Consider the following 27,306-nt stretch of genomic DNA (forward strand, 5'->3'; position numbering starts at 1 on the left):
AGATAAATGTTGCCTGAAATAAAGAGAGGAGCAGTAATCCTGGCTCACTAGATTGCATGCTGAGTTATATTCAATCCCAGTTATCACTTCAGGGACAATGTCATCTCACCGCTGTATTACAGATGGTCCTGCTGCATGGGCAGATTTGATATGGGTATTCAGAGGCCGGTTAGAAGCAGCTGCAAAATGTCTCCATCTGGTGTTACTGCAGGAACTAGGTGACCTAGTAGGCAGTAAATGTTGTGTAAAACCCATCAAATATGGATAGAGCTGGGGATCATTTGGTAGCTTCGGCAGTAAAACTTCACAATTAGTTTAAGGAATATTCACGGCTATTTTACGCACAAGGACTCATTACTCTGGTTATTTCATGGGGGTTAGTCCAGTGTGTCCTATCTGGATGTGTGTGTGTGTATGGTGGACGACGGGTGCAAAAAAAAAAACGATGCAAATAAAAAAACAAATGTGACAAAATAGATGCAAATGGAGTTACATCTTCACCAACGTGAAAACACAAGCGCTGCATTTAGAAAATATTCAGTGTTTGTATGGGAATTGAAATTATATTTTAGTATAGGGAATAGGTTTATATATATATCTCTTCTGTCATTTAACTTGAAGTCCTCTGTCATTTACCTTGATGTCCAATTCTAGTGTAAATATATCCACATCAATTGAACCAAAGGAAAAAAGAAAGTATTGTAAATGGCATGATAACAATTTTACTGATAAGTGGGAAAATTGAGATGACAAAACACCTGTCAATGCTCAGTATGAGGCAAACTAACACATCTATTAAACAGTATATGGAGCGGTGAATGTGTGAGAGAGTCATTTTTTTACAAAGCTTAAGAATTGTGCACACAACGTGAAGCCACATTTAGATTCTTGATGCTGCGGCCCCACTTTACTCAGAAAGTATTAAAAGTAGTTAAGAGGGTTCAGTACCCCAAATGCGGAAATCTGGGACGCGTATTTGAAAAAAAAAATCTGTTTTTAATGACAACAGGATAGGGGGAAACACCATTTTCCCATCCAGTGCATCAGGACTGTACAGAGGGAGGAGTTGATTACAAAGAGGTCAGTCCATGGACAGCATCTGTCTCAATTCAAAGAGGTAAACTAACAATAAAAAAAAAAGAAGAAACATTATCTAGAAAAAAGAAAAATTATAAAAAGGGAAAATATACAACAGGGTTTGCAGTGAAACAGCTGGAGCCGCCCATAAGGCAGAGGGAGTGTGGTACACTCTGCTCCTCTGGGTAAAGTCCTCGTAAAGGATTGTCTCTGTACTGCCGTGGTTTGCTCTTCTGCTGCGTCTCCTCCTCTTCCTCCACTTCCTCCTCTTCCTCTCTCCTCCTCTCTGCTGCTGCTATACCACGGCGTACTGCTGATACAGCAGCTCCCGGATCTTATAGTAGTCGTCACACAGGCATCCTTCCAGCCCGATGCGCCCGGCCTCCGTCTGGACAAAGATGCACAGGTCACACGGGTTCATTCATTAACATTTCGAACAACATGGCTCCACATTTTAACATATCAGCTACAAGCCCTGCCCTCTAAAAAGAAAAATGCTGACCTCTGAAATAAATACGCTTCCAAATCATTCCCACACACTGTTCACAGACTTAAATGTGTAACGAAGCGTTCCACTTCAAGATTTCCCGTTTAAAAAAACACACACACGAGGACACACTCCGTTAAAAGCCTCAGCTCGCTTTGATCTCGTTTTCTGGGTTGCGAGTTCTGGGGTTATTTTTAAGTTCTTGTCAATTATGCATTTTGCTGGTGGTACCCTGGCTCCCTCTTACTTTTCCTTTAGTTGTTAAGTTCTGCCTGTGATTATTTTTATGTGCATTTCTTCTGAGCCGAGATGTTTTGTTATGCCACCGGGTATAAAAAAAAGAAGAAGGAAATCCTATTTAGGCGGGCTGTATTAACTTCCCTTTGTGTTTAATGTTCCTTTTTTTATTAAGCACTGGTATTTTATTGTAGAATGCACAAGTAAATACACCTTAGCCTATAAACCATCAACAACCAGCCTAACACAGAACTAAGACACTATTAACCCCAGGGGCCAAATTGATTATTTGTAATGTTATATTATATGACTATGTTGTTAAATACTGATCAGCCTTAATCTACTGTAACTACAGTTTACAACTTCTGCTTCCTCTGGTTATTATTAGCAACAATATTAGCATGTCTAATGTGGACAATTTCTGGCTATGCATCGGTACTTCTGACGGCTCCGTCAACAATATTTAGGGAAATAAATACCTCATATATCTCAAGATAAATTAGATATTTGTTGCATTAATAAATGATATACATACAATAGAAGTGTCAGGAGGGTGACAGACAAGACATGGGAAGGGATTTTTTGCAAAATAATTGTTAAAATTCTTTAAATTAATTGGATACTTAATTTTAATTGGTCCTTAAATTCTACCTGCTTCTAATTTCATTAAAACGGTGGCTATATATTAACTATGCACCTTCCTTGCACATGGACTTATAAATATGAATACATTTGGAATAAAACTCAACCTACACTAAGAACATCCATAACATTCACCTGTCTTACAAATTATGTATCACGTATATAGACTCCTATGGCTCTACTTCTATTCTATTTTATTGTATTCACTTGCACAATTGTGATCTGTTTTATTGTGTTGCTCTGTTGGAGGAGCCTGGGACCTAAGATTTTCATCGACATACAACACTATGTATGAATGAGAATAAAAGCCTTGAATCTTGAATTTTCAGTGTGTAGGCGTAAAACAAGCCTGTGTCCTATGTGTTCTGCGCTGCTCGCTGTACGTTGTTAGCGGGGACTCGTGTTGCAGCGACCTGACGGACAGCACACTCTGAGCCGGTGGGACGGACAACTCACCCTGCGGACGGCCACCATGTTGTTGCAGACCAGCACTCCTCCCACGAACTCGGCCTGGATGCCCTCTCTCAGCAGGACCTGCTTGAAGTCTGACAGGCGAGGCTCGTTGATGAACACCGACTGATGGCCTGGCATCTGCAGGGAGAGCGGAAGAGAGCGCCAATCACACTGAGGCCTGTCTCAAGTGCTTATACAACCTTGTGGACACACACTGGTGGAATGGTGTTCCAACGCCTTCTCAATCAGGCTCACGGTGATCTGTACCACTCACCTTGAGAAAACTGTCTTTTTTCCTGTGGCCAGACAACATGCCGTTTTAGGACTAATGGTTTGCGTCCACTAGCTGCAGGACACCTAGAAGTCATCTGCTGCTTGTGCTATTTTATAGCCATCAGTAATTCACATTAATGCAAAGACTATAAAGTAAGTTAGCCGTTTTGGTCACTGTTGCTTAAATCACATTTTGGATTTTCGTCAAAGTGAGAACATTTATCTGATCTCACACTTAAATCTCAGTTTAACATCTTCGGGTGATGATTTGAGACAGCAATTACGGAGAGTGGACTATTCAGTGGGAGACAGCTTGTGGTCAGCTTTTTTGAAATGAAAATCTCTATATTTGCATATTTATAGATTCTGGTTTTCTTTTTTCTTTTTTTTAAATCAGGGAGATTGAGTAGGTGTTTTTTCCATCCAAATGTTCAAGATCTTTCAGTTCATGTCATGAAAGTAATTGGAAAAAATATATAAATATATACATAAAGATTGAATTAATGGGACCATGCAAAACTAGATACTAATTGTTTTTACTCAAAGCCTCACGAATAGCTTGCTTGTGAGTGAATTGGGTTCAAATGTAAACTGAAAATCCTAGAACCCCGAAAGGATAATTGAAACATGTATTCATGTAAATCTGCTTATCAAAATGAGGTGCCACTGATCTTGCTAAATATTGCATCTTGTCTTTGTTAAAACTTTTCGAATTGTTAACACTTCAGTGGAAACCCAAATACTTATAATAATAAATGACACTTTTCCAAAACCCCTAAATTCCTAATCAGAAATAATGACAGATCATTGCAACACATTTGCTCGTGTTCCCGCCTTACCTCATTGGAAGGCAGCGGCTCCAGCGTGGGGATGACGTCGCTCTCCTCGGACACCTCCTTCTCGTCCTCTCCGAACAGACTCTTCATGGCGCGCTGGGCGGCCACCGCCGTCGCGTTTTGGTCGATATCCAGTTCAGGAGCGACCTCCATGGGCATCTCGCCTTCCTCCGTCTCCTCCTTCACTCCCTCCTCCAGCATCACACCTGTGTCCACCTTCACCACGCGCATGTCCAGCACGCCATCGATCCACGCCAGCTCCGTGTCCTTGGCCTTGCAGAACTGCAGCGAGCTCACCAGGGAGTCTTTCAATCGAACCTGTACCGTGACAACGAGATGAGACAAGTGAGACAAGTTGAGACAAGATGAGACAAGATTGAGACAAGATGAGACAAGATGAGACAAGATGAGACAAGATTGAGACAAGATGAGACAAGTGAGACAAGATGAGACAAGATGAGACAAGATGAGACAAGATGAGACAAGTGAGACAAGATGAGACAAGTGAGACAAGATGAGACAAGATGAGACAAGATGAGACAAGATGAGACAAGATGAGACAAGATGAGACAAGATGAGACAAGATGAGACAAGTGAGACAAGATGAGACAAGATGAAGACAAGATGAAGACAAGATGAGACAAGATGAGACAAGATGAGACAAGATGAGACAAGATGAGACAAGATGAGACAAGATTGAGACAAGATGAGACAAGATGAGACAAGTGAGACAAGATGAGACAAGATGAGACAAGATGAAGACAAGATGAAGACAAGATGAGACAAGTGAGACAAGATGAGACAAGATGAGACAAGATGAAGACAAGATGAGACAAGATGAAGACAAGATGAGACAAGATGAGACAAGATGAGACAAGATGAGACAAGATGAGACAAGTGAGACAAGATGAAGACAAGATGAGACAAGATGAGACAAGATGAAGACAAGATGAGACAAGATGAGACAAGATGAGACAAGATGAGACAAGATGAAGACAAGATGAGACAAGATGAAGACAAGATGAGACAAGATGGAGACAAGATGAAGACAAGATGAGACAAGATTGAGACAAGATGAAGACAAGATTGAGACAAGATGAAGACAAGATGAGACAAGATTGAGACAAGGGAGACAATATTGAGACAAGATTGAGACAAGATTGAGACAAGATGAGACACAATGAGACAAGATGAGACACAATGAGACAAGATGAGACAAGATGAAGACAAGATGAGACAAGATGAAGACAAGATGAGACAAGATGAGACACAATGAGACAAGATGAAGACAAGATGAGACAAGATGAGACAAGATGAGACAAGATGAGACAAGTGAGATGAGATGAGACAAGATGAGACAAGATGAGACAAGTGAGATGAGACAAGATTGAGACAAGATGAGACAAGATGAGATGAGATGAGACAAGATGAGACAAGATGAGATGAGACAAGATGAAGACAAGATGAGACAAGATGAGACAAGTGAGATGAGATGAGACAAGATGAGACAAGATGAGACAAGATGAAGACAAGTGAGACACAATGAGACAAGATGAGATGAGACAAGATGAGACAAGACGAGACAAGATGAGATGAGACAAGATGAGACAAGATGAAGACAAGATGAGACAAGATGAGACAAGATTGAGACAAGATGAGACAAGATGAAGACAAGATGAAGACAAGATGAAACAAGATTGAGACAAGATGAGACAAGTGAGACACAATGAGACAAGATGAGACAAGATGAGATGAGACAAGATGAGACAAGATGAGACAAGATGAGATGAGACAAGATGAGACGAGACAAGATGAGACACAATGAGACAAGATGAGATGAGACAAGATGAGACAAGATGAGACGAGACAAGATGAAGACAAGATGAAGACAAGATGAGACAAGATGGAGACAAGATGAGACAAGATGAAGACAAGATGAGATGAGACAAGATGAAGACAAGATGAGAGAGAAGACAAGATGAGACAAGATGAGATGAGACAAGATGAGACAAGATGAAGACAAGATGAGACAAGATGAGACAAGATGAGACAAGATGAGACAAGATTGAGACAAGATGAGACAAGATGAAGACAAGATGAGATGAGACAAGATGAGACAAGATGACACAAGATGAGACGAGACAAGATGAGACAAGATGAGATGAGACAAGATGAGACAAGATGACACAAGATGAGACGAGACAAGATGAGACAAGATGAGATGAGACACAATGAGACAAGATGAGATGAGACGAGACAAGATGAGACACAATGAGACAAGATGAGATGAGACAAGATGAGACAAGACAAGATGGAGACAAGATGAAGACAAGATGAGATGAGACAAGATGAGACAAGATGAAGACAAGATGAGACACAATGAGACAAGATGAGACAAGATGAGATGAGACAAGATGAGACAAGTGAGACACAATGAGACAAGATGAGATGAGACAAGACAAGATGAAGACAAGATGAGACAAGATGAGACAAGATGAGATGAGACAAGATGAGATGAGACAAGATGAGACAAGATGAAGACTAGATGAGACAAGATGAGATGAGACAAGATGAAGACAAGATGAGACAAGATGAGACAAGATGAGACAAGATAAGTGAGACAAGATGAGACAAGATGAGACAAGATGAGACAAGTTGAGACAAGATGAGACAAGTGAGACAAGATGGAGACAAGATGAGACAAGATGAAGACAAGATGAGAAAAGATGAAGACAAGATGAAGACAAGATGAGACAAGATTGAGACAAGATTGAGACAAGATGAAGACAAGATGAGACAAGATGAAGACAAGATGAGACAAGTGAGACAAGATGAGACAAGATGAAGACAAGATGAGACAAGATGAGAAGTGAGACAAGATTGAGACAAGATGAAGACAAGTTGAGACAAGATGNACCAGGAAAAGGTGCATGTTCGGGCCCCTTTAAGGAATCACTGACCTAATTTCGAGATTTTCTATGCTGGAGACACATTTGGTGGGAACAATAGAGAGATCTTGGTCCATGGGCTCGTCTCCGTTGGTCATCCCCGAATCCAGTTTGTTTTTCTCCTCCTCTGTGGCTTGCAGCTCAGGAACCAGAAAATCTTCTAGCCTGTGAAAAAACAACTCTGGCTTATTAACAAAAGCATCAAATAGTCTTTACATTCTTAGTCCATATTCCTGTGATCTGATGTCCATGTGTATCACTGTTGCAGTACCTGATAATCTCCCCATACTCGTCCCATTTGATTCTTTCCTCGTGTGTGGGGAACATCGGATAAGACTTTTTGGCTTGTTTGAAGAAGCTGCCTTTGCGGCTGCCCTCGCTCTTCATCATCAGGTCGTGATGTTTCGTTTTCAACACAACGGGCTGATCCAGATCGTCGTCCATATCACTCTCTTCACTCGAGTCTACATCCACCCTGCAAAGTGCATTAGAATAAACATTAACTGTGTACATATGCAGTTTTCCGATAATACGGATGGGATCAAACAGCAACTTCCCTAAAAGTGTGTGTGTGTGTTCTCCTTGTTTTTGCCATCAATTTTAAAACACATTTTTCTACAGTTGCTGAGTATCAGGGTTCGTACACCCTTTCACCAATGATTTTCAATGACCTTTACCTAATTTTCCATGACCAAAACAATTACTCTTTTTTTAACATGGAACAGGAAAATAAGGTCTGCATATGAAACATGTTGTGCCGATCTAAAACAAATCAAATAGTAGGCTTACTAGCTTCTACATGCTAAAGCAACTAAAATCTCTCACCAGCAAAACAGCTCGTCAGTTAAATGCCATTTTAATACGACACAGTATTTATTATCATTATAATATTACTGTTTCGGCGATTAGCTAAAATATAAATTATATTTGATGCAACTTTAATTACATTTCCATGACTTTGGGAAAAATATTGTTTTCCATAACTTTTCCAGGGCCTGGAATTAGCATTTTGAATTACCATGACTTTTCCACTTTTTTTAGAACCCTGGAGTATACATGTTGTCAAGTGTCATCTTCCATTTTAAGATTACCATTTAAATAGCCTGTTTTAAATGTTCAAGCCAGAGCACTATTTGCATATCTATTGGCTTTTTACATATTTTCCTTTTAAGCTGTTAAAAGAGAATAAAATAGTATGCATACAACATTCCTGTTTCGACTTACTCTTTAGCTTGTTCAAGTTTTTTAGCTGCTTCTTTCTTGACTTTGTCTTTTTCGAGGAATTCTTCCAGTTCCTTGCCTTCGAGCTTCACTCTTTTCCTCACCTGTGATGATGAGAAGAATGAAGCATGGACATGGAGTAAAGAGTTATGAGTCTGAATGTGACAGACAGGCTCTTCCCCATGGGGCTGCAATCAGAGATAAACACAGTGAGTTATCATCGTGACTGCCGCTCTCACCTCCAGATCCAGCATCTTCTCTCCGGGGTTGTCGATGAGGTAGCGGGCCAGGGTTCCAGGTGTGGTGCGGTAGGTCAGGATGACAGAGTTTTTGGCGTCTTGGCACCACTGGATGAAGAGTTCTCTGGAGAAGCCGGCCTCGAGGTCAGGCTGGCTGCAAAGCACCACCTTAGGGCTGGGCACCCGGGCCAGGTCTGCCAGACTGTGGCACAGCGTCAGGTGACGGAACTGGAAGGGGTTGTTTCTCTTGTCTTCAAAACACCTCATGAGTTTGTCACTCATCCACTCCACCTACAGGAAGAACACATTAATGTTATTATATAAAGTGATTCTGAATCTTAAGAATGTTGATGGTTAATTAACAAGGCAGGAGAAGAAGAGTATGATATCATCTCAAGATTCAAGATTCAAGGCTTAATTGTAATTTGTACATAGCAACAGTGTTAGCAACAGTGTTGTTATGACAATGAAAGTAATGCTGCGTTCACACCGGCCAATCGCTCAAGTTTCACCGCGGCTTGCAGTTTCACCGCGGCTTGCAGTTTCAACGCGGCTTGCAGTTTCAACGCGGCTTGCAGTTTTCACCGCGGCTTGCAGTTTGTTTTATCGCGTCATTCAAAACAGACATACCTTTGACGCGTCGCGCCGTTGACGGGCAGTTGAGGTTGTTTACACTTCCATGCAAGATCGTTTTGGTTATTTCTGTCCTTGACCATGGAGGATATAACAACTATTGCTGCTTTGTACCTTCTGTGGAAGTCCTACAAACGTAGCAACAAGCGCCGTGTCCGGGTTCTTATTCTCCTCCAAGCCAGCTCCTTTTTGTTGCGGTCCCGGTCGATATAGGCTACGACATTGTATCGTAAATCTCCGGGAACCCACTCACAGCCACAACGATCATCTCTTCCATCTTTACAACCGATCAACAGCAGGACGTCAGAGGGAATCCCATCGCTGATTGGCTTTCGCGAGAACGCGCCACGTGAATTTGACGCTCGAGTTGAAAAAATTGAACTCTCGCATTTGACGCGGCCCTCTCCAATCGCGTGATTCGAACCACGTCCACCGCTTCATTCACGCCGTCGGAGCGAATTCGCGTCTGTCTGCGTCTCTGCATTGACTTTACATGTGATCGCGCCGCCCCCAAAAATCGAATCGCGTCCGGTGTGAACGCAGCATTAGGCTCCTCCAACAGTGCAACACAATAAAACAGATAATAAAATAGAATATAATAGGAATAGTGCAGAATAGTCTATATACAGGTAATTGGAATATTGATATATATAAGTTGCAAACAGATGAATGTTATGGATGTTCTTTCAAAAGTTCCGGTGTTTAACAGTCTTGTGGCCGGTGGGATGAAACTGTATCAAGTGTGAAAACCAGTGGTACCTGGGACTTGGAGAACTCCACCACATTATAGCTGACGTTGTTGAGCAGAGCGAGAGGGTAGGCTCCCAGCCCGGCATCCTTTGTTCTCCAAATCTGGTCCAGCAGCTGAGCCAGCTCCAACACACGGCCCGCTGTATCCACGGCGATCAGGACATTACCGTCACCGCGAAGAGTCTCCATTACATTGGCTGTGAGTAAAAACAATTGTAGATTATTTTTGAAGATAAACTAATTTTTTCAAAAAGTTATTTTACAGAACTGGAGGAGGGGATGATAAAAACACAAAAGGAACACAGGGTAAAACAAAAGTGTAATCCTTGTTCAAAAGAATCTGTTCCTACAGTCTTAATTTGACTGTTTCTGCGTGAAGTAATTATTGAGACTGTCCATTGTTTCTCATTTAGTATCACACACTCTCAGTGGGGGGGGGGATTGTAATTATTGTAGGACACAGACTTATAAACACAATATAAAAATAGTTTTCTAAAAAAAACATTAACTTTAGTTATTTTCAGATGAGATTAATAATTTAACTACAGGTTATAATTTGGTAAATTATTTAGTCTATAATCCTTTTTTCAGATATGTTTGTAGGGCGAAGGGTTCAATTATACATTTCTACTATAGAGGCACGTAAAGATCACTTACTAAGAAGCAGCTCATCTCTCTGTTTGCGACGCGGCTGTACATATCTAGCATTGAAGGAGTCTGTGATAAGCAAAGAAGGACGACTTATGCTGTCCAACACGCAGCCGTTCAGGTGACTAGAATATAGAAACAGAGTTATAAAGGTTAAGAACTAATAGCCAATCTAGAAACGAATTTTCCATTTCTCATTGTTTGGTGTGTACTCACATTTCTCTCTTGTGGTTGAAGTCAACAGCATAAATAATCTCCTCCTCTCCATCCTTCACTATTTTCCAAATAGTCCCTCCGATCATGTGACCAGCTGGAAGAGGAGTGATGGAAAGACCGTGCCCTTTTCCTATTGGGTAAAAATAAAGATATACAAAATATGGTTATCGTTGATACATAAACAGGGGTGGATCCTGACTAGTAAGGGTCTGCAACTAACTCACCTTTCAGATTGACAATCTGAGAGTATTTCAGCTGCTGGATTTTATCAAAAGCACAGTCCACATCATCCAGGGTGAACAGTGTGAAATCTTCACTGTTGTTTCGAGACTAAGTGGAGATATGAATAAACATAAATGTTAGTCATGCAAAGAAGCTCTCTTAATACATTATTTAACATGCATGACATCCCTTTCTTACCTGAAACTGATCATACATGAACATCTGACCCATCTTGTAGACAGGGATTGTGGCATATATAGTGCAGTTTAGACCTAGTTTCCCCACAGCGTATGGCAGGGCTCCCAGGTGTAGGGGGTCAGGGTGGGAGAGGAGCACGGCATCAACCTGATGAACATATCTGAAGGGAAAATGGACATCACATAAATGTCAAATTAGCAGAACAAGGAGGAAACTGATCTAATAAAAAGAGGGATACCATACCGTTTCATAGCATCGATAATGTCCATTGAGAAAGTCTCATCCCAGCCACAGTCCAGGAGGAAGCGGAACTCATCCACCTGCAGCAGATAACACAGGGCAGACTCCTCCTGCACCCCTGACACTGCTGTCAGCTTAATAATGGACGTCATATTTCTTTAGTTGTCTCTCTGAAAGTACAATATAGATGATCAATGATTAACACAAAACAACCACCCAAATAAACAATGCAGTTAAATCTCAACTACTATGGCTCTATTACTTTGTTTACGACTGAGAACTCATTCATTTAAATCTTTGGGAAAAAAAACCGTAACAAGTATAAATGAACCTATACGATGCAATAGTGTTATGCTGCATAAGTAAGGTCTATCAAATATGCGGCTGGCTCATCAAGCAGTGAGTCAATTTAAAAGTAAACACAATTTAGATTGCCAGCTACAGCTAGTTAGCAACACCGATAACAAAGTACCCTGCGATGTATGTCTTTTTAGCATGCTAGCTACACTAAACGTGTGGATGTAAGTGGCTTGGCTCGACGGAGAAAGGTGCAACGTACCACTTAATACGAGGAAATGCGAAATTTCTCCCGTTCAAATAGAAAAAAAAATAAGAAAATGTTCTATAATTGTAACATTAAGACATTTTGGCTAGCGTTTTCAGTACACACTTGATTAGCAGACATCTTTGCCGCTGCATCATGTGTGAAAGGGCAAAGGACCGTACCAAGTAGGGCGGTGTTAGAACAAAATTAAAAGTATAAGAAAATAAAACGTTTGTTCATGTTATCAAGACAATTCAATAGATTTGCTTTACATTTTCCAATTCATGAGTGAAAATTGATATTACAATCCACAGCCAGGGTGATCACTGTAATACATTTTATTTATGTTGCTCATGTAGCACTGTCGCCTTTGCACAGTTGGAAGAGTCCAATGTCCTCTGCCTGGTGAGAGAAGAGCTGAAGGCCACGACGAGCGTCAACACAAGGTAATATCCTGCATATTCCTACATCGTGTCTCTTTCTTTTTTGGTTTTATTATAATCTGATATGTTAACTGTTGTAAACACAAAATAATTTAACTGAAATAACATTCTCAACGAAAACCTGACACATATGTATAATGCCAGCTAGCTAGCTGATTAGTAAGCTGGTGGCTGTGGTGCAGTGAGTTGTTTTAGTGTGCAGTTAAACTATTTTGTGGGTTGCTATAATGCATATATTAAATTAAGAAGTACATCACATGTGGTTTGAGATTATTTACTCTACCTGTTGTTTCATATAAGTTAACTAGAGATTTAATTTATTGAATTTAGAGATCACCCTCACCTACAAACCAATCAGCTCAGACAAACATTAGCAACAATGTCATTTTCAAAAACGATCCCCCTTTTGTTTTGTTTGTCAGCACAAGTAAGGTCACCTTAAATCTGAAAAACAAAGATTTGAAAATATGTAATCGGTCACGGCTTAATGTAGTTGGCTTTGTGTAAGCTTATAAATTCCCCCTTAGTAATATGTTCATGCTGCTCTATTTGTGACACAGAATCAGACTAGTTTTGTGAAGGCCCTCAGATAAAGATGCAATTTCTTCAAGACAAAAGTGTAGTCCTGTGCCAGTCTTCTGTGTAGGGCTGCAGGTCAGATTGTAGCACCTGTTTTGCCCATATCTGCACCACAGAGAAGCTAAGGCAATTACAAGATTTTACGTTTTCTATGATTCTGTCAGTATTAAGTATTTTGGTGAACTTATTTTTTGAAAGGATAAGTCACTCTATTACTGTAAATGTTAGCCAACCTGTTTTAAATCAGAGTATTTCATCAGTCCCACATAATTAACATTACATTATGTCTGTCTTTTGCTTATTTCTGAAGAAACCATGGTCAACTTTGTATCTCTAGCCCGTGAGCATTGGGTAAACATCCTGGTGCCTATGGGCTTTGTTTTCGGATGGTACCTTGACAGACTGCAGGACACGAAGCTGACAGCGTTCAGGAACAAAAGCCTTTTGTTCGGCAGGTAAGAAAAACATTTCCTCCACATTTATCAGAGCACTTTCTTTTATGTTGATGCTTTTTCTATATAATATGCATTTCCCTCCAGTTTAAACGTAATGCTATGTGTAAAGAGTAAGATGGAGGAATGCTTAGTGATGAAAGAAAGCATGTATGTTTATATGAAGTTTACACAACTTGTTTTACTTCTGGTGTCTTTAGGGAGCTGAAGCCTGGTGAGGAGGTGACCTGGAAGTAGACCACCCTCCCTGTCATGTTGTGTGACCGTCCCTCAAATCCGCATATTTAAGATGTCATCTGTTTTTGAGTCGGATCTCCCAATAATCTTTAATATGAGTTGTATCAACCGATAATAAACTTGACGTTTGTCATGAAAATCATTTTGTACTGGTTGTTGCTTTGGTTAGATGACACATGAGATTCTTTCTTATAAGTTTATTTGATGCTGAACAGAGTAAATTAATAAATGGTTTGTTTAGCTTGAACGTTCCAGTTGAACCAATGAAGACGACATGGAACAAGAAGTGTTTTTGCAGTATTTTGAACAGAGACAATCTTTTCATGCATGACTGAAGAATCCGTGGCCACTACAGAGCATCTGCAGTGTGGATAATCCCCCTGTCAAAAAGCAGCTCAGCCAAAGTGATCTGGGGGGGAAATGAAAAACAAAGAATCACGAAAACTGCTTATTTAACAAAAGATTATTATTTAGAATATTGCTGTAAATCAGGATGTTTAAATAAGAACATGCACATTTACAAAAGAAAATTGATAACAGGCCCAAAATCAGCAAATAATATGCACTTAACACAACATACCCTGTCTTCAGCAGAATCACAAGGGAAACTCCCTACTGTCACAAATTTGGGATAGGAATGGATCAGAAACTCAATGGCGTCGGTGTGCTGAAAGAAAGGCAAAAACAAAATGAGGCAGTGGCCCCGGCACAAGGACACAACATGCAAAACATTTATGAACTTACCTCTACTTTTATTTCAAAACTCTTGAGCTGCTCTTTGTGGTAAACTCTGGAGTTTTCTGTTGTATAGTAAAGATGGACAGCTTCTCCGTCACTGCATAATCTGTGAAGACAGAAAGTTACATTTTAAGATTGTCTTATTTTACATTCCTGCTCTAATGGATTACTGAATCAGGTGTTTCTGACAACATACGAAGGCAGGCGTGTGAACGTGCCGTTAGACTCGTCAAAATGTTTCATTACCTGGCACATCCACCACGGAGAACTCTGACTCGTGTCTTGGCAGTGATTTTTGCACCTACATCCATAACCTGCCCATGCTCCCACCTCGCAGATGCTCCCAGTACACTGGTGGCCAATTCCTCTGTGAGAGATGGTGTGAAAGGGTTAAAATAGAAGTGTTTATCTCAAGCTGTTCTGTATAGTTTAAAAATCAATAACACTTAAATGCAATAGTGCAATTTCCTTCGCAATTAAGTAAAGTGAGTTTATGGCCACATTTACCCGGTGTGAGCATGGGAGGAAGGCAGTCATGCAGGAAGGCTCTGGCTTTCTGATCCACGGCAGCATCGACCGGGGCGTAAGTCGTTAGCTTCTTCATCAGGTGCTCAACTCGCGAGAAGAACTTTGTCCTGCGGGGGTCGTCCTAAACACACACGAGGAGGAGGAGGAGGAGCGTCATTGAGGGGTAATTGGTAAAAAAGACAAGGATGGGGACTGTGATAAATAAATGAGACAATGACTGATGAATTACTTTGTCAGAGTTCTGTACTCCCATGTATGTCAGGTAATCCAGAGGTAAGCCCTGTCTGAACTCCACATCCTCCTCCATCGCTATTTCCAGTGCTGCAGGGACAACCTGAAAGAGGGCAGTTTAAAGTGGAAAGAACTTTGGTAAATGAAAAAATACATATTGTTTTTTTTTTTAATTAAAGTGGTTAAATGCACTGTTAACCTACTGCAACGCTTGTATCCAGAATCAATTCAGAAACATTATACACCAGAACTGATTAGAACTATCTTTCTCCTATTTGATTGTCAGGGTTTGTTACACCACGTGTGCTAAAACAGCTCCACTTGTTTTGCATTCCGAAACAAATATGTTGATCTAGCTGCACACAAATTATTCATTGCTCAAATGTTTCTTCTAAGAAAATATAAATGTGTCTAGATCAGCAAATGTGAAAGCTCTCACAAAAGTAGCTGTCGGTTGAATTCCATTTCCACCTCCAAGTATCAAGGAAAATGCTATTCGTAAATACTGTATACATTATACAAAGAAATACATATTTAAAAAAAAAAAAACATGTCCACATGTACCGTCTCTTAGCTAATCCTGTACTGCGTTATAAATGAACATGCCAACTGAAGCTGCCTTCTGTTCACTATGTAGGTTTGTGATTAGGGCATTGACCAGAAAGTATCACCTTGTGCAGCAGATCCCCCCAGCTGTTCTTCTGGAAAGAGGAGACGGTGATGTGGAGCGAGTGAGCATCTGGCAGGCAGTCACCCTGGTGGATGAATCCCCGGGGAAAGTAAAGAAGGTCCCCGGCCTCTAGCACCACTTCCAGGATGGGCTTCCCGATGTTTGTCTGATTGAAGTTTGCTAAAGAGGAAACTCAAAGGATTAACATAATTTTTAAGATTTGTGCAACAGTAAATAATTATCCCCAAACATTGTTTCCGACCAAATTGAGCCAAATGCCTTTCTCTATAGATAATAATAACAACAACAGGGGTTTATATAGCCATAAACAAAGCTACAAAGGACTTTACAAGACAACAATAAATATGGCAGACAGACAATGATAAATAACAATACAACATTTAGAAAATAAGGAAAATAATAATTAATTAATCCTTAGAACTAAAAGTTATTTGAATGTCTTAGTAAATAAATGAAAATATTGTTCTACTTACTACTTGAGAGCACGGGTAAGACTTCATCTTCTGACCTACAAAAACAACCCAGAAAAAAACGTACATTGAGGTCATCATCCCTCAATTACTCAATCTGGTTAAGTGTGTCATGATTGTATTATGGTAAATGTAGAGCATAAAAAAAATTCTAATTCAAATGATAAAAACTAAATGAACTAAAACTAAATAAAACTAGATGTTCAATCTCAAACCGTTACAATTATCTACCAGTTTCTGCATTGTTAATGTAGCCAAATAAAGTGTGAAATGAACTCGCTGCTGTTCTTTCAAAGGTTCCTTGCTGTATCTCACCTGGGGCTGTACACTCTCCAATGCTTCTTCCCCTCCAGCTGAACCACAAACGCCTCAATGTCGTCGTAATGTGGAGCGAAGCCTTGTGTTCCAGGTGGCGTCAGGTAACTGGTCAAAGGGAACAAATGCATTATAGATTCTGAAGGAGTCCTAAATGCTTCCAGAATAATAACTTTGCCAAATACTCACACGTTGGCTCCTGCCATGCTGCCAAACTGCTCTTGGAGGGTGGAGAGCACGTTCCACACGGCGGAGGAGAAAGCCTGAGGATTCAGCAAGCGGAGGGAGCAGCCACTCTGGGAGATGGAGATATGGTACATTTCACTTTATAAGCACAAAATGACTTCTTGCTTGCAGCACAGAAAAATAAAAAATGAATATATTGCTGAATACAAAAACATGCTTCTAACTGCTTTTTAATGAAAGTGGTTCTGGAATATCTCAAAGAGAGAGGAAACTGTAACGGCCCGTCCACACAGCGGTGTGCGTTGAAAGCTTCACCATTCACTTTTCGCCGAACTGCATTGTGGGAAGCCAAGCGGAGCTTTGCTGGCGTGGCTCGCTACAAGAGTTGAGCAATGTTCAACTTTTGAAGCCTCGGCAGAAGCGTCAGCAAAATCGAATCATATGCCAGTACAAGCTCTAACCAATCAAACCGCTGCTTGTGTGTCAGGGGCGGGAGATTCATGTGATTGGTTGTTGGTCGAGTTTCAGACACGCCCGCCGGCAAGCTTCAACGCACGCCGCTGTGTGGGCGGGCCGTAATGATCCCCATAGAGAGAAAACTGGGGCAGATAACATGCTGTCAAAGGATCCAATTATAATGAGTTTAAAAAAGCTCAATCGCAGGGGTGCTTGGTAATAATCAGTGTATGTAAATCTGCTGCCTGCATCACTGTGGCCTTACCTCATAGAAGTCCCACACAGTGAAGGGCAGAGCTCTCCCCGGAGGATTGTGCGTCTCCCTCTTGCCATTCGTGTAGCTCGTGACATCGAGGTTCACTCCATACTGAACTTCATCCTTTAATTGAAAAATGCAGACATGTAGTCTAGTGTCACAGATTTATTTTCACACTTGGTCGTTGCTCTTTTTTTAATGATATCAACGATATAAATATAAATATGCAAACAGGCAAAATAACATATCAGGGTATTTTGTCACTAGAAATAAAAATAAAAAGAACAAATAAAGATACAAATGAATGAATATTTACTTCTCATTAAGTTTCTCTCTCTATATACATTTAAAAAAATTAAAAGCAAACCTCATCAAACTTCCTTTGATTATTATAAGTCCCTGCAGTTACAGATTCAAAAGATCCAATATGCTAAATAAATGTTAACCATTAAACAAAGACAGGATTTAACTAAATAACCTGTTATGCAGTCTCCTAATAAACACTATTTTTGTGTTTTCAAAAAAAGGAAATGTCCTCACATTAAATAAAGGGAAGTACTTTTTATTATTTAATTATTATTCCTTAATACCCAGAATAATACATTGATAATAACTGATGTAGTGTGTAAAATATGTTTCTTGATGATAGCATAAGCAACAAATGTACCAACAAAGATAGGGGAATTAAGGATAAAGTAAGGATGGATGAGGTGACGTTTGAAACCCTTACCTGTCTTAATATGCGATCAAACTCGGCTGTGGAGAATAGTCCCTTGTAGTAATCTGGATTCTTTCGTTGAACAAGAATGGGTTTCTTCTCCCATGTTTCTCTTTAGAGACAGGAAAAAGATTAGCCGGTGAATGGTCCAAAAAATATGGCACTTGAATTATTAACCAAATTCAATGCTTTCTTTAACCACAATGTTGCTTTACTGCGGCCCAGAAAATGTAACGTGTTTTTCAAAATGTATGTTAGTTAATAAACACTGTGAAAATGCTCATGTGTACCTGAAGAAGGACTTGACAGGAATGGGGTTGATGAGCCACTGGAACAGCTTGCTCGCTCTCTCCTTGCTGTTGTTCACTTTTGCCAGATCGGCCAGCAGAGCATCCAGAGCCTCTCCAGCCTCACCATGTCCATTTACACACTCCTTATCCTGCAATACAAGCATAAACACAATGGAACATAACTGAACAGTATGGTAAAAAAAAATACAAATACATAATACTAGTCAAACATATTTTCATGGATGACACAATAGCACCCAATAGCATCTATCTTTGTACTTTGGAGAACTTACTTCTGTAATTTCCTTAAGGCTCTCCTCTCTTTGTGCAGACTTCTTTCGCATTTTCTTCCTTTCAGGCTTCCTTTCAGGCTTTATTTGAGCTTTAAGGCTGACCTTACTGGCCCCATTCTCCTTTTTCCTTTTCTTCTTATTTGCCACCTAAAACGTAATATAACATAGCATACACACAGGTGAGATAGTTAGCAGATAACCTGGTTGAACAGCTAACTAGCTATCAGGAGGATGTGCTAGTTTCACACTGCCCTCCTCCAGCCGCTGAGTCTATCACAGTTTACAGCAACAGGCAGAAATGTTCTCAATATCATTTGTTAAATAATATCTACCTGCAGGGGAGACTTCGTGGCAGTAGGAGGCAAATCTGGTGGCAACGTTTTGTACAATTCAAAAGCTGACATGTGTTTTTTCTCCATTTTCCTGATGATGTGTCATCACCGTGCGACTATGGAGAGTCTTCTTCTGTGGCGATTTGTGCGCCAACGGACTCTCTGCTGCCACCTAGAGGGGAACTACACGTACAGCCCCTCAGGACAGGAAGAGCAAAGAGGGCTTTATGAAATAAAGGTATTTTATTTATTGAATTTTCCCAACAAGTGAAACAAATACATAACAGTCGAAAAGACAAAACGTAAAAAAAAAACACAAGAACAATGTGGGGCATGCAGGATTTAAGTGAAACATACGAAATGTATATATTTTGTTAAAGAATTGGCAAACTGGAATTTATTTTATGTTTTTACCAGATTTTTGCTGATGTTATTTTACATGTAGAATATAATTGAGGGAGGAAACCGTCTTTTAATGGTCACACATGCAGAGCACACAGCACACACACTGAAATTTGGCCTCTGCATTTAACCCATCCTAGTACCAGGAGTCTAGTACTAGGAGCAGTGGGCATCTATTGTACAGCGCCCGGGGGGAAATAAATGTATGTAGATGTATGTTTAATCATTTTGTAAATTAAGTAATTTTATATACATTTTTATTTGAATTTATTTTTGTCCTATAATGTCCCCTTTTTAGTATGGTTTCATATTTTGTTAAGCACCCTGTAACATGTAAGACTACATTACTAAAACACAAGAACAAATAGTCGTATGGTATTTTTCAAGAGGAAGATGGATCATTAAACCAAAACACATATTAGGATTAAGATTTACCAATGACTGCATTTGATGATAAACAACATGAAATGTAAAAATAGAATAAGAAAATAACAATGAGCCAATAAGATAAATAACCAATGTAGTATTTTAAAAATTAAATGTTATATAATCTTCTATTTTAAATTGAGAACAAGTAAGTACCCACACTGAACACTGGGTGGAGCATTTCCCCAATATTTCCATGTTTGAACGACACCGACAACGAACGCCATTTCCCACAATGCTTTGCAGCGCACTGTCGGCGCTGTTTGTCCAGCCGTCGCTCCAACAATGCAGCTTTTAATGGTGCTGTGAGCGGAGCGAGCTGAAAACGCAGCAACACCGCAGGCTTGTCCGGTGACTGTAGTCTTGGAAAATTAAACACAACGAGTTATTTAGGTTTTGACAAAGCCACCGGGCGGCCTTGACTCAGTTATTTGGACAATTTGGACTCTTCTGCTGTGGTGAGTAGCTACTGAAGCTAACGTTGTTGCGCCAGTGTAGTTCATAGCCAATGCATTTTGTTGTTACCGTTGCTGGCTAGCAGGCTAGCTAATTGGCCAGATGAGACATATGGCCCCTTGTGTCTTTCCCCTGCAAAGCCCCCTGTGCACATTTGATACCGTGTGTCTACTTCTCCTCGTTGTGTTTAAGATGCGTGATTAAAACCTGGTGCAAAGGACACATATTGGTGTTTTTCTAAAGACTTTGGGGCAGTTGGGTTGTTCTCTGTAGCCGCTGGAAGTCGTGAGGCTGTGTTGCTTTGATCTCGGCTCAGGCACACGTCAACCAAGCCGGTGTAGAGGGGCTACGTTGCGATGGAGGCTAAGTAGTCTGCAAATCACCTGCAAAAAAAATCTTGGGCATCTATTCCTCCTTAAATGATCAAACCCACAACTCCAGAAATGTGCCGATCTTTAAGTATGACCAAAATGTCACGAGTAACTTCATTATAAAACCTTTTATTGTCGACGTGTTAAAGGCAAGCACACATACTGGCTTATGCAAAACAGTGCAAATTATTAATGCCATAATGAGCTTGTGGTGGAGTCGAGATGCTTTTCTACAACGATGTGTTCCTCATCCCGCTGTTGAGTGTCGTATACATTATTGCAAGAAAACTATAATGGCTGCTTCTGTTACTGTCGATTCAATTCTAAAACTACACATTTGGAAACGGAAGTACGGTTTGCTTTTTGTTCGTATTATGTTTAGGGACTTACAACTTTGAAAGTCATGTTGTACATTTGTCATTAAGCAATGTAGCATTATCTGTTCTCATTTATTCAAGATTCAAAAATGTTAATAGATGAAAAAAACACAAGATATTGTTGCTGGCTTGACTATGTTTTGCTTTATTATACAGCATTGTTTCACTATAAAACTAAACTCACATTGTTGTTACACTCTGTCACCTTCCCATCGATATAAGTAAGGATAGACTATTAGAAACATCCAAAATCTGACTATTACAACCTTGATGAAGGTAGGATTCACTGCAGGGCTGTATTAGCTTTAGTTAGGTGTTCCTGATTAACTGGGAACTGAATGCAGATGTTGCATGGTGTGCATTATGTTAATTAGCCAATGAATGATCAGACAGAGGAGCTTAGCACTGCCCAGAAAGTATGAGTTTAATTGGATGAGCCAGCCTCTTGTAGTTTGGTGGAAAGTATCCCCAGTAGCCAACATGAAGGCCAGGCCTAGCATGTGGAGGCAAGAACAATTAATTATTTAATAGCTGCCAATAAAGAGTTGTTGTCCCAGAGTTATTTTGCCAGTTTATCTGTGGCTGTATGCATCATCAAAGCATTCCTTTGTGCATTTTCACTTGACAGGAGAATGCTTTTATCAAATCAAACTTCAAAGTTGATGTTTTTGCAATATGTGAGTCAAATGTCGTTGTTGCATTATATGTTATCATTTCAAAGTCTTGGTGAGAAACCAAAGCTGCTGAGCACAAACATATGCCGTGTTCTGAATTTGATGATGCAGAGCAAAAGGGGATTGCAGGGTATTCTGAAACACTAAATAGTCCCCTCTGTGTAGAGAGAACTACAGATACAGAGTCAGATTTCACATCTCTGTCTGGAGTTCATGTTCTTTCCTCAATTCAAAAACATTATTAATCCACTTTAAGTTATATAATTACCTATATGTTTCATGTTTCTCTTATGTGAGTGACCGTGTGAGTTGTTGAGGACTGGGCAGCAGTAACTTTAGACAGAAGTGTGCAGTATATTGTAGTTTTTGTAGGTCAGCTGCCTTTGAACGCATCACAGCAGATGCTAATGTTGGCAAGAGATGGGTGTGTTTATTGGAGGCATTCTTCTCTCTGTGATTTTTATTTTCAGCACAGAGATAAAAACCGCTGTAAGTTATTTTAAGCTTTGTATACTGTGAACCAAAAACAGTAGCCTATCTGTAAACAACAGAGGCTTACACATGATTGTATGGATTTTATATTGATCATTGAGTTAAAGGTGGGGTAGGTAAGTTTGAGAAACCGGCTCGAGATACACTTTTTGTTATATTCCATGGAATGCTCTTAACATCCCGATAGCAATGAATATCTTAAGTGCTTTGACAAAAAATCCATACAAACATTTAATCTGTGGAAGCCGTAGTACTGTAAAAAGCACGACCAATCATTTCAGCCGGGCGATTGGATGGCCTACCTGCCTGTCAGCCTTCCATCTGTGCACAAACTTATCTCGTGCCCTCATTGGTCATGTGCGTGTTTGTGTGTGTTGGAGTTGGGGCTCTGTAAGGAAGTGGCAGATTTTTTCCGGCTGTGTATTTTCAAATTCTAGCGCACTCGAGCTGGTTTCTTCAAAGTTACCTACCCCACCTTTAAGTCAAAGTAGTTCCAGAATGTAGGAATACTCTGTTATAAGTAAATGTCTTGCTTTCAAAATGTTACTCAAGTAAGAGTAGAAAAGTATAAGCATCAAAATATACTTAAAGTACCAAAAGCAAAGTTCTTATGCAAATTGGCCCATTTCAGAATAATATAAATTATGTGTTTGGATTATAATTATTGATGCATTAATGTGTTAAGGTAGAACCTATTTTAATGACTTTACATACTAAAATGAAAGGTGTAATTAAAGTCTTATTTAAGTGTTGATTATATTTCACATCATTAAACCAAATTTGCAAAGTAACTAAAGGTAAATAAATGTAGTGGAGTAGAAGTTCTAAGTAGCATAAAATGGAAATACTATAAGTCCCTCAAAATTGTACTTAAGTCCACTACTTGAGTAAATATACTTAGTTACTTTACACTACTGGTGGTGTGACCCGTTCTCAGTTCTCCTCACTGAAGGGGGAGGAGTTATAAAGTTTGACGAGAGGAAAGACGGAGCAAGAAGTGAGCAGGCATTCTTGATGTGGGAATTGAAGCATGCATATCTGTGCGTGTGAGACAGAGGAGGGCTGAGCTCCTGGAACAGAGAGTTAAAAAAAGAAAAGAAAAGTAATCGAAGGAGCTGAAGTGAGATGACTGCTGCAGATCCCTTCTCGAGGTGTTTGAGGAGGTATTAGGATTCAGGCTGGGCTGCAGGGGAGATTGTGTCTGGCTGCCTGGCAGAAAGAAGCATGTGACGCACCTGAGATTGGAAAGCCACCCTCAATTCCCACCGCAACCCGCACTTACTGCACGTCACACACTCCAACTGCCCTCTGTTGTCGTATTTTTGTCAGTGCTGGGAGTTCAGGGTTAGTGTTGAGTTCAAGGTTATGGCAAAGATAAATATACATGACTCTCTACCTCCGACGTCAGCATCCTTCCCTTTGAGTCCCCTTAGCAACAAAAATCCCGCCCAAAACACTCTCTGTCGAGGTCTTTTTCTGAGGAATCATAAAACTGGTCAGTGGAAGGAGTAATACTCTCCTCCTCACAAGGCTTCACCAAGTAACCTGTCACTTTGAATTATGTTTGATAACATAAAGACTGTGAAGAGCTCTTCCCGCTTGATCAAAGGAGACAAAGGACTTTGATCAAGACAAAATTACATCAATAATAGACAATATGTCAAAAGCTCGGTTATCTGAAGCCTGTGGGCACAGTTGCAACCCAATACAATCACTCTAATCAATTGCATCTGCACACATCACAAGCTAAGAGCTGGTATAAAACATTTTACTATGTTAAATCTGTTTACTCTTTGTGTGAACTGTTTTCGTGAATCGTTTTCCAGATTTTAGTGGTTAAAAACCTGGGTTTAAATTAGTGTATGTTTGTCGAAATATACTAATAGATATGTTGCAAGTAGTATAAAAAATCCCTGTCCATGGTGCTGGTACTGTGTATAGATAACCTTTTTTTTCAAAATCAGATGGACTTAGGCCTCAGACTGTTTGTATGAATATTAATGTTGATTGCCATTTTATTAATAACAATATTCCCCTTTGTTTGTGCATTTAGGCACCATTGATAATAGAGTAGTGAGTGACACATTGGGGTCCATGTCGCAGCGAGATCACTTTATGATTCGCTCAAAGAAGAATCCTGTCTGCTGAGCGACTCTCTGAACCTGAAAGACACAGGAAGTAAACAGACAGAGAGGAAGGTCAAAGTTCATCTGGAGTCCCAGCTGAAACTGTGACCTGTTTGCGCGGCTTGCCACCATAACAGGAAGTGGAGCACTGACGGCTTGGGAAGTGGGCAGGGACAAAGGCACGAGGTATCAATGAGCAACAGAGTGGGAAACACGCTTCTAAACATTGTGCACAACACACACACACACACACACACACACACACACACACACACACACACACACACACACATCCAAATCCAAAGTCCGGGCCGATGTAAGGTCAGAGTAAGAGGCTTTGATGGAAACCTGAAATACCAAAAACTTGTAGAAGTAAAGTCTCATTTTCATTCTCATATGAAAATAAATAAATGTTGTTGTATATATTCAAGCCCAAATAATGCTAATGTTCAGGTTCATATTTGTATTTTCTCTCTCTACTGTGACATGTATCCATGCTTTAATGTTCAAAAAGCTCTTTATTTTTCTCATACTGCCTGTGCTGCATCACCTCTTTTCACCCTCTGTCTGAAACCAGAGCCCAGTCTGCTCTGATTGGTTAGCTGGCTGGTTCTGTTGGGATTGGTCAAGAGCTCAGAGATTTCCCGCCCCCATCACGTACAATGTGTTGTAGCACTAGCCAATAGAAGCACGAGTGGTAGTGATGTCACTATCTTATAGAAGTAAACAAAGGAATCCAATTGGGCAAAAGCAGAAGGGATTCAATTGCAGTCATGTTCCTGATTGATACCTTTTTTACAGATATGACTATGCCCCACATTATTTCAGGGAAAGCATGTCGTGTGCAGTTTTGGTTCTGAAAATCAGACAGTGGTTGTCAAAGCTGGAGAATGATGATGATGACATTTCTCTCAAGCTGTAGCTGAATTATTTAGTGGTCTTTGTTCACTCATATTTATAGGCTGAGAGACACAAATAAAGAAAAGTTATCAGAAGATTGTTCACAACATGAAGAGCTTTGCACGGATCCGTTCTTTGTTTAATCCCCTATCGACATCTTCCTGTTTCCAGGTGTCCTTCTTCCTGTTCATCGTGTTCGTTGTCTACACCATGCTGCCCTTCTCCATGAGAGGAGCCATTATCGCAAGCGCCATCACTTGCTTCTCTCACACCGTCACCCTCAGCGTCTGCCTGGCCTCCACCGCCCCAGATCTGGAGCCTCTCGTGTGGCAGGTAACACAGATAATTGTTTATGCAAAAGGTAAATAGTCTGCCTTTATATAGCGCTTTACGACCACTCAAAGCGCTTTTGGATCACAAGTCAATTGGCTCAGTGGTAAATCAGCTTCTAAATCGGAGATAGAGAATGGGTCGGAAGTCAGACACTGTGTGGGTGGGTGTCGTCTGGCCAAATCACAAGAGACGTGACTTCAACAAATTGCAAAAAAATGTAAGTTAGGTCTTGCAAAAAAATGTATGAGGAAAACTGTGTTTTTAAAAAGGAGTGGAAAGACATAGTTAATGTTGTCCAAGTCAGTTTGATTTGCAAAGAAACATACATTTAAAGTGGATTATTAAGCTAATTTTCAGGTTCCTATTTGTACTTTGTGCCTCTACTGTGACATGTGTCCATGCTTTAATGTTCAAAAAGCTCTTTATTTTTCTCATACTGCCTGTGCTGCAGCAGCTCTTTTCACCCTCTGTCTGAAACCAGAGCCCAGTCTGCTCTGATTGGTTAGCTGGCATGATTGGTAGACCGCTTCGAGATGCCCTGCACCTTAGCCTATCACGTACAATGTTTTTGGACGGCCAGCCAATAGATGGGCCAATGTTAAGTCGTGATCTATGTTACGGAAATAAACAAAGTAGTGCAATGGAGGCGTTTCAGGCGGGGGGAGTGTGTGGGAGAGAAACTCCCTCTGGAGGAAACACAGTCATTTTAGCCTTTGCAGACCATTTACATGCAGAAAAAACCTAACACACTCTAGGAAATCGAAACCCCCCAAAAAGCATAATGGGGCATAATAATTTTTGAGGATGTCTGACCTTGAATACAAATCAGATATGGACCCTTGAGAACCTGTGTGACACACCAACATCACAGACCCTTAAGCATAAAATCTACATTTACATTAAGATACAGATAACACTTGAGGTACATAGGACAAAAAAGAACTGATTTGTTTGCATCAAATGAAGCTGACACACACACACACACACACACACACACACACACACACACACACACACACACAGTCCCTGACTCTTTCTAATCAACCTTCAAAGTACACACAGGCTGATAACAGTCAACTCTTGATATTCTCTCTTTACTTCCCTCTCTCTCACACACACACACACACACACACACACACACACACACACACACACACACACACACACACACACACACACACACACACCCAGTGGAAAAGCACACTAACAATAAAACATGTTCAGGAAACGTTACGGTAATTGCCCTTGGATACAGCGCTGAGGAAGACCTATTGATATGCACGGTCACATTTTAAATAGCTTGAGGTTGACATAGTGGTGGAAAAAGCTTGTTCTAAGTGTGTGCTCTGGCTCTGTTTTTACGATGTAATAGTAGTAGTGGAAGAAGCCAGACAATGTTATGAGAAAATAACTGCATACCTGGAACATGCGTCAACTCCTGACATTACTTTAATGCCTTACTCTTTGTGTGTATGTGGTGTATGTGGCAGATCTTAGCCAACGTGATAATCTTCACATGTGGAAACTTAGCCGGGGCGTACCACAAACACCTGATGGACCTGGCCCTCAAACAGACCTACCAAGACACCTGCAACTGCATCAAGTCCCCCATTAAACTGGAGTTTGAGAAGCACCAACAGGTACACACACACACACACACACACACACAC

General features: G+C 40.4%; 4 protein-coding genes across 4 annotated transcripts in view; 2 read left to right on the forward strand and 2 right to left on the reverse strand.

Annotated features, from left to right (window-relative positions):
* Positions 1–706: 706 nt before the first annotated feature.
* Positions 707–12,123, reverse strand: cpsf2 (cleavage and polyadenylation specific factor 2). Its single transcript, XM_010776523.1, is given in 14 exon segments — positions 707–1,465; positions 2,900–3,034; positions 4,009–4,323; positions 6,761–7,118; positions 7,225–7,428; positions 8,178–8,278; positions 8,414–8,704; positions 9,806–9,993; positions 10,454–10,569; positions 10,661–10,790; positions 10,885–10,990; positions 11,081–11,240; positions 11,324–11,490; positions 11,880–12,123. Coding segments are annotated over 13 exon segments (2,346 nt in total). The 5' UTR covers positions 11,473–11,490; positions 11,880–12,123; the 3' UTR covers positions 707–1,372.
* Positions 12,124–12,207: 84 nt separating this feature from the next.
* ndufb1 (NADH:ubiquinone oxidoreductase subunit B1) lies at positions 12,208–13,717 on the forward strand. Its single transcript, XM_010776522.1, has 3 exons — positions 12,208–12,310; positions 13,197–13,341; positions 13,539–13,717. The coding sequence occupies exons 2-3, from the start codon at positions 13,202–13,204 to the stop codon at positions 13,573–13,575; spliced, it is 177 nt and encodes a 58-aa protein (XP_010774824.1). The 5' UTR covers positions 12,208–12,310; positions 13,197–13,201; the 3' UTR covers positions 13,576–13,717.
* On the reverse strand, positions 13,592–19,225 carry riox1 (ribosomal oxygenase 1). The gene is made up of 15 exons (XM_010776521.1): positions 19,080–19,225; positions 18,748–18,894; positions 18,455–18,603; positions 18,177–18,276; positions 17,456–17,569; positions 16,738–16,844; positions 16,549–16,656; positions 16,237–16,271; positions 15,744–15,922; positions 15,071–15,175; positions 14,821–14,962; positions 14,560–14,680; positions 14,320–14,419; positions 14,156–14,242; positions 13,592–13,984 (listed from the first exon to the last, which is right to left on the reverse strand). Exons 1-15 carry the CDS (start codon positions 19,164–19,166, stop codon positions 13,925–13,927), a joined length of 1,641 nt encoding a protein of 546 aa, XP_010774823.1. The 5' UTR covers positions 19,167–19,225; the 3' UTR covers positions 13,592–13,924.
* A 6,186-nt stretch (positions 19,226–25,411) lies between these two features.
* Positions 25,412–27,306, forward strand: part of LOC104950081 (uncharacterized) — an 8,824-nt gene continuing 6,929 nt past the window's right edge. Inside the window, exons 1-2 of the mRNA XM_010776534.1 lie at positions 25,412–25,636; positions 27,127–27,276. Of these exons, the coding sequence (XP_010774836.1) occupies positions 25,412–25,636; positions 27,127–27,276 (375 nt within the window). The remainder of the gene's footprint in view (positions 25,637–27,126; positions 27,277–27,306) is intronic.

Source organism: Notothenia coriiceps, unplaced genomic scaffold, assembly GCF_000735185.1.
Source record: "Notothenia coriiceps isolate Sejong01 unplaced genomic scaffold, NC01 NC01_scaffold00017070, whole genome shotgun sequence".
NCBI lineage: Eukaryota > Metazoa > Chordata > Actinopteri > Perciformes > Nototheniidae > Notothenia > Notothenia coriiceps.

Bases quoted from the DNA above. Each gene is read 5' to 3' on its own strand.
- riox1 (XM_010776521.1), bottom strand. From the start codon at position 19,166: ATGGAGAAAAAACACATGTCAGCTTTTGAATTGTACAAAACGTTGCCA. The intron at 14,681-14,820 runs GTAAATGTGGCC...CATCTCTCACAG, and splicing joins TCCTCCCATGCTCACACCGG to AGGAATTGGCCACCAGTGTA. The intron at 13,985-14,155 runs GTATGTTGTGTT...TTTCCCCCCCAG, and splicing joins GTGATTCTGCTGAAGACAGG to ATCACTTTGGCTGAGCTGCT.
- ndufb1 (XM_010776522.1), top strand. From the start codon at position 13,202: ATGGTCAACTTTGTATCTCTAGCCCGTGAGCATTGGGTAAACATCCTG. The intron at 13,342-13,538 runs GTAAGAAAAACA...TGGTGTCTTTAG, and splicing joins AAAAGCCTTTTGTTCGGCAG to GGAGCTGAAGCCTGGTGAGG.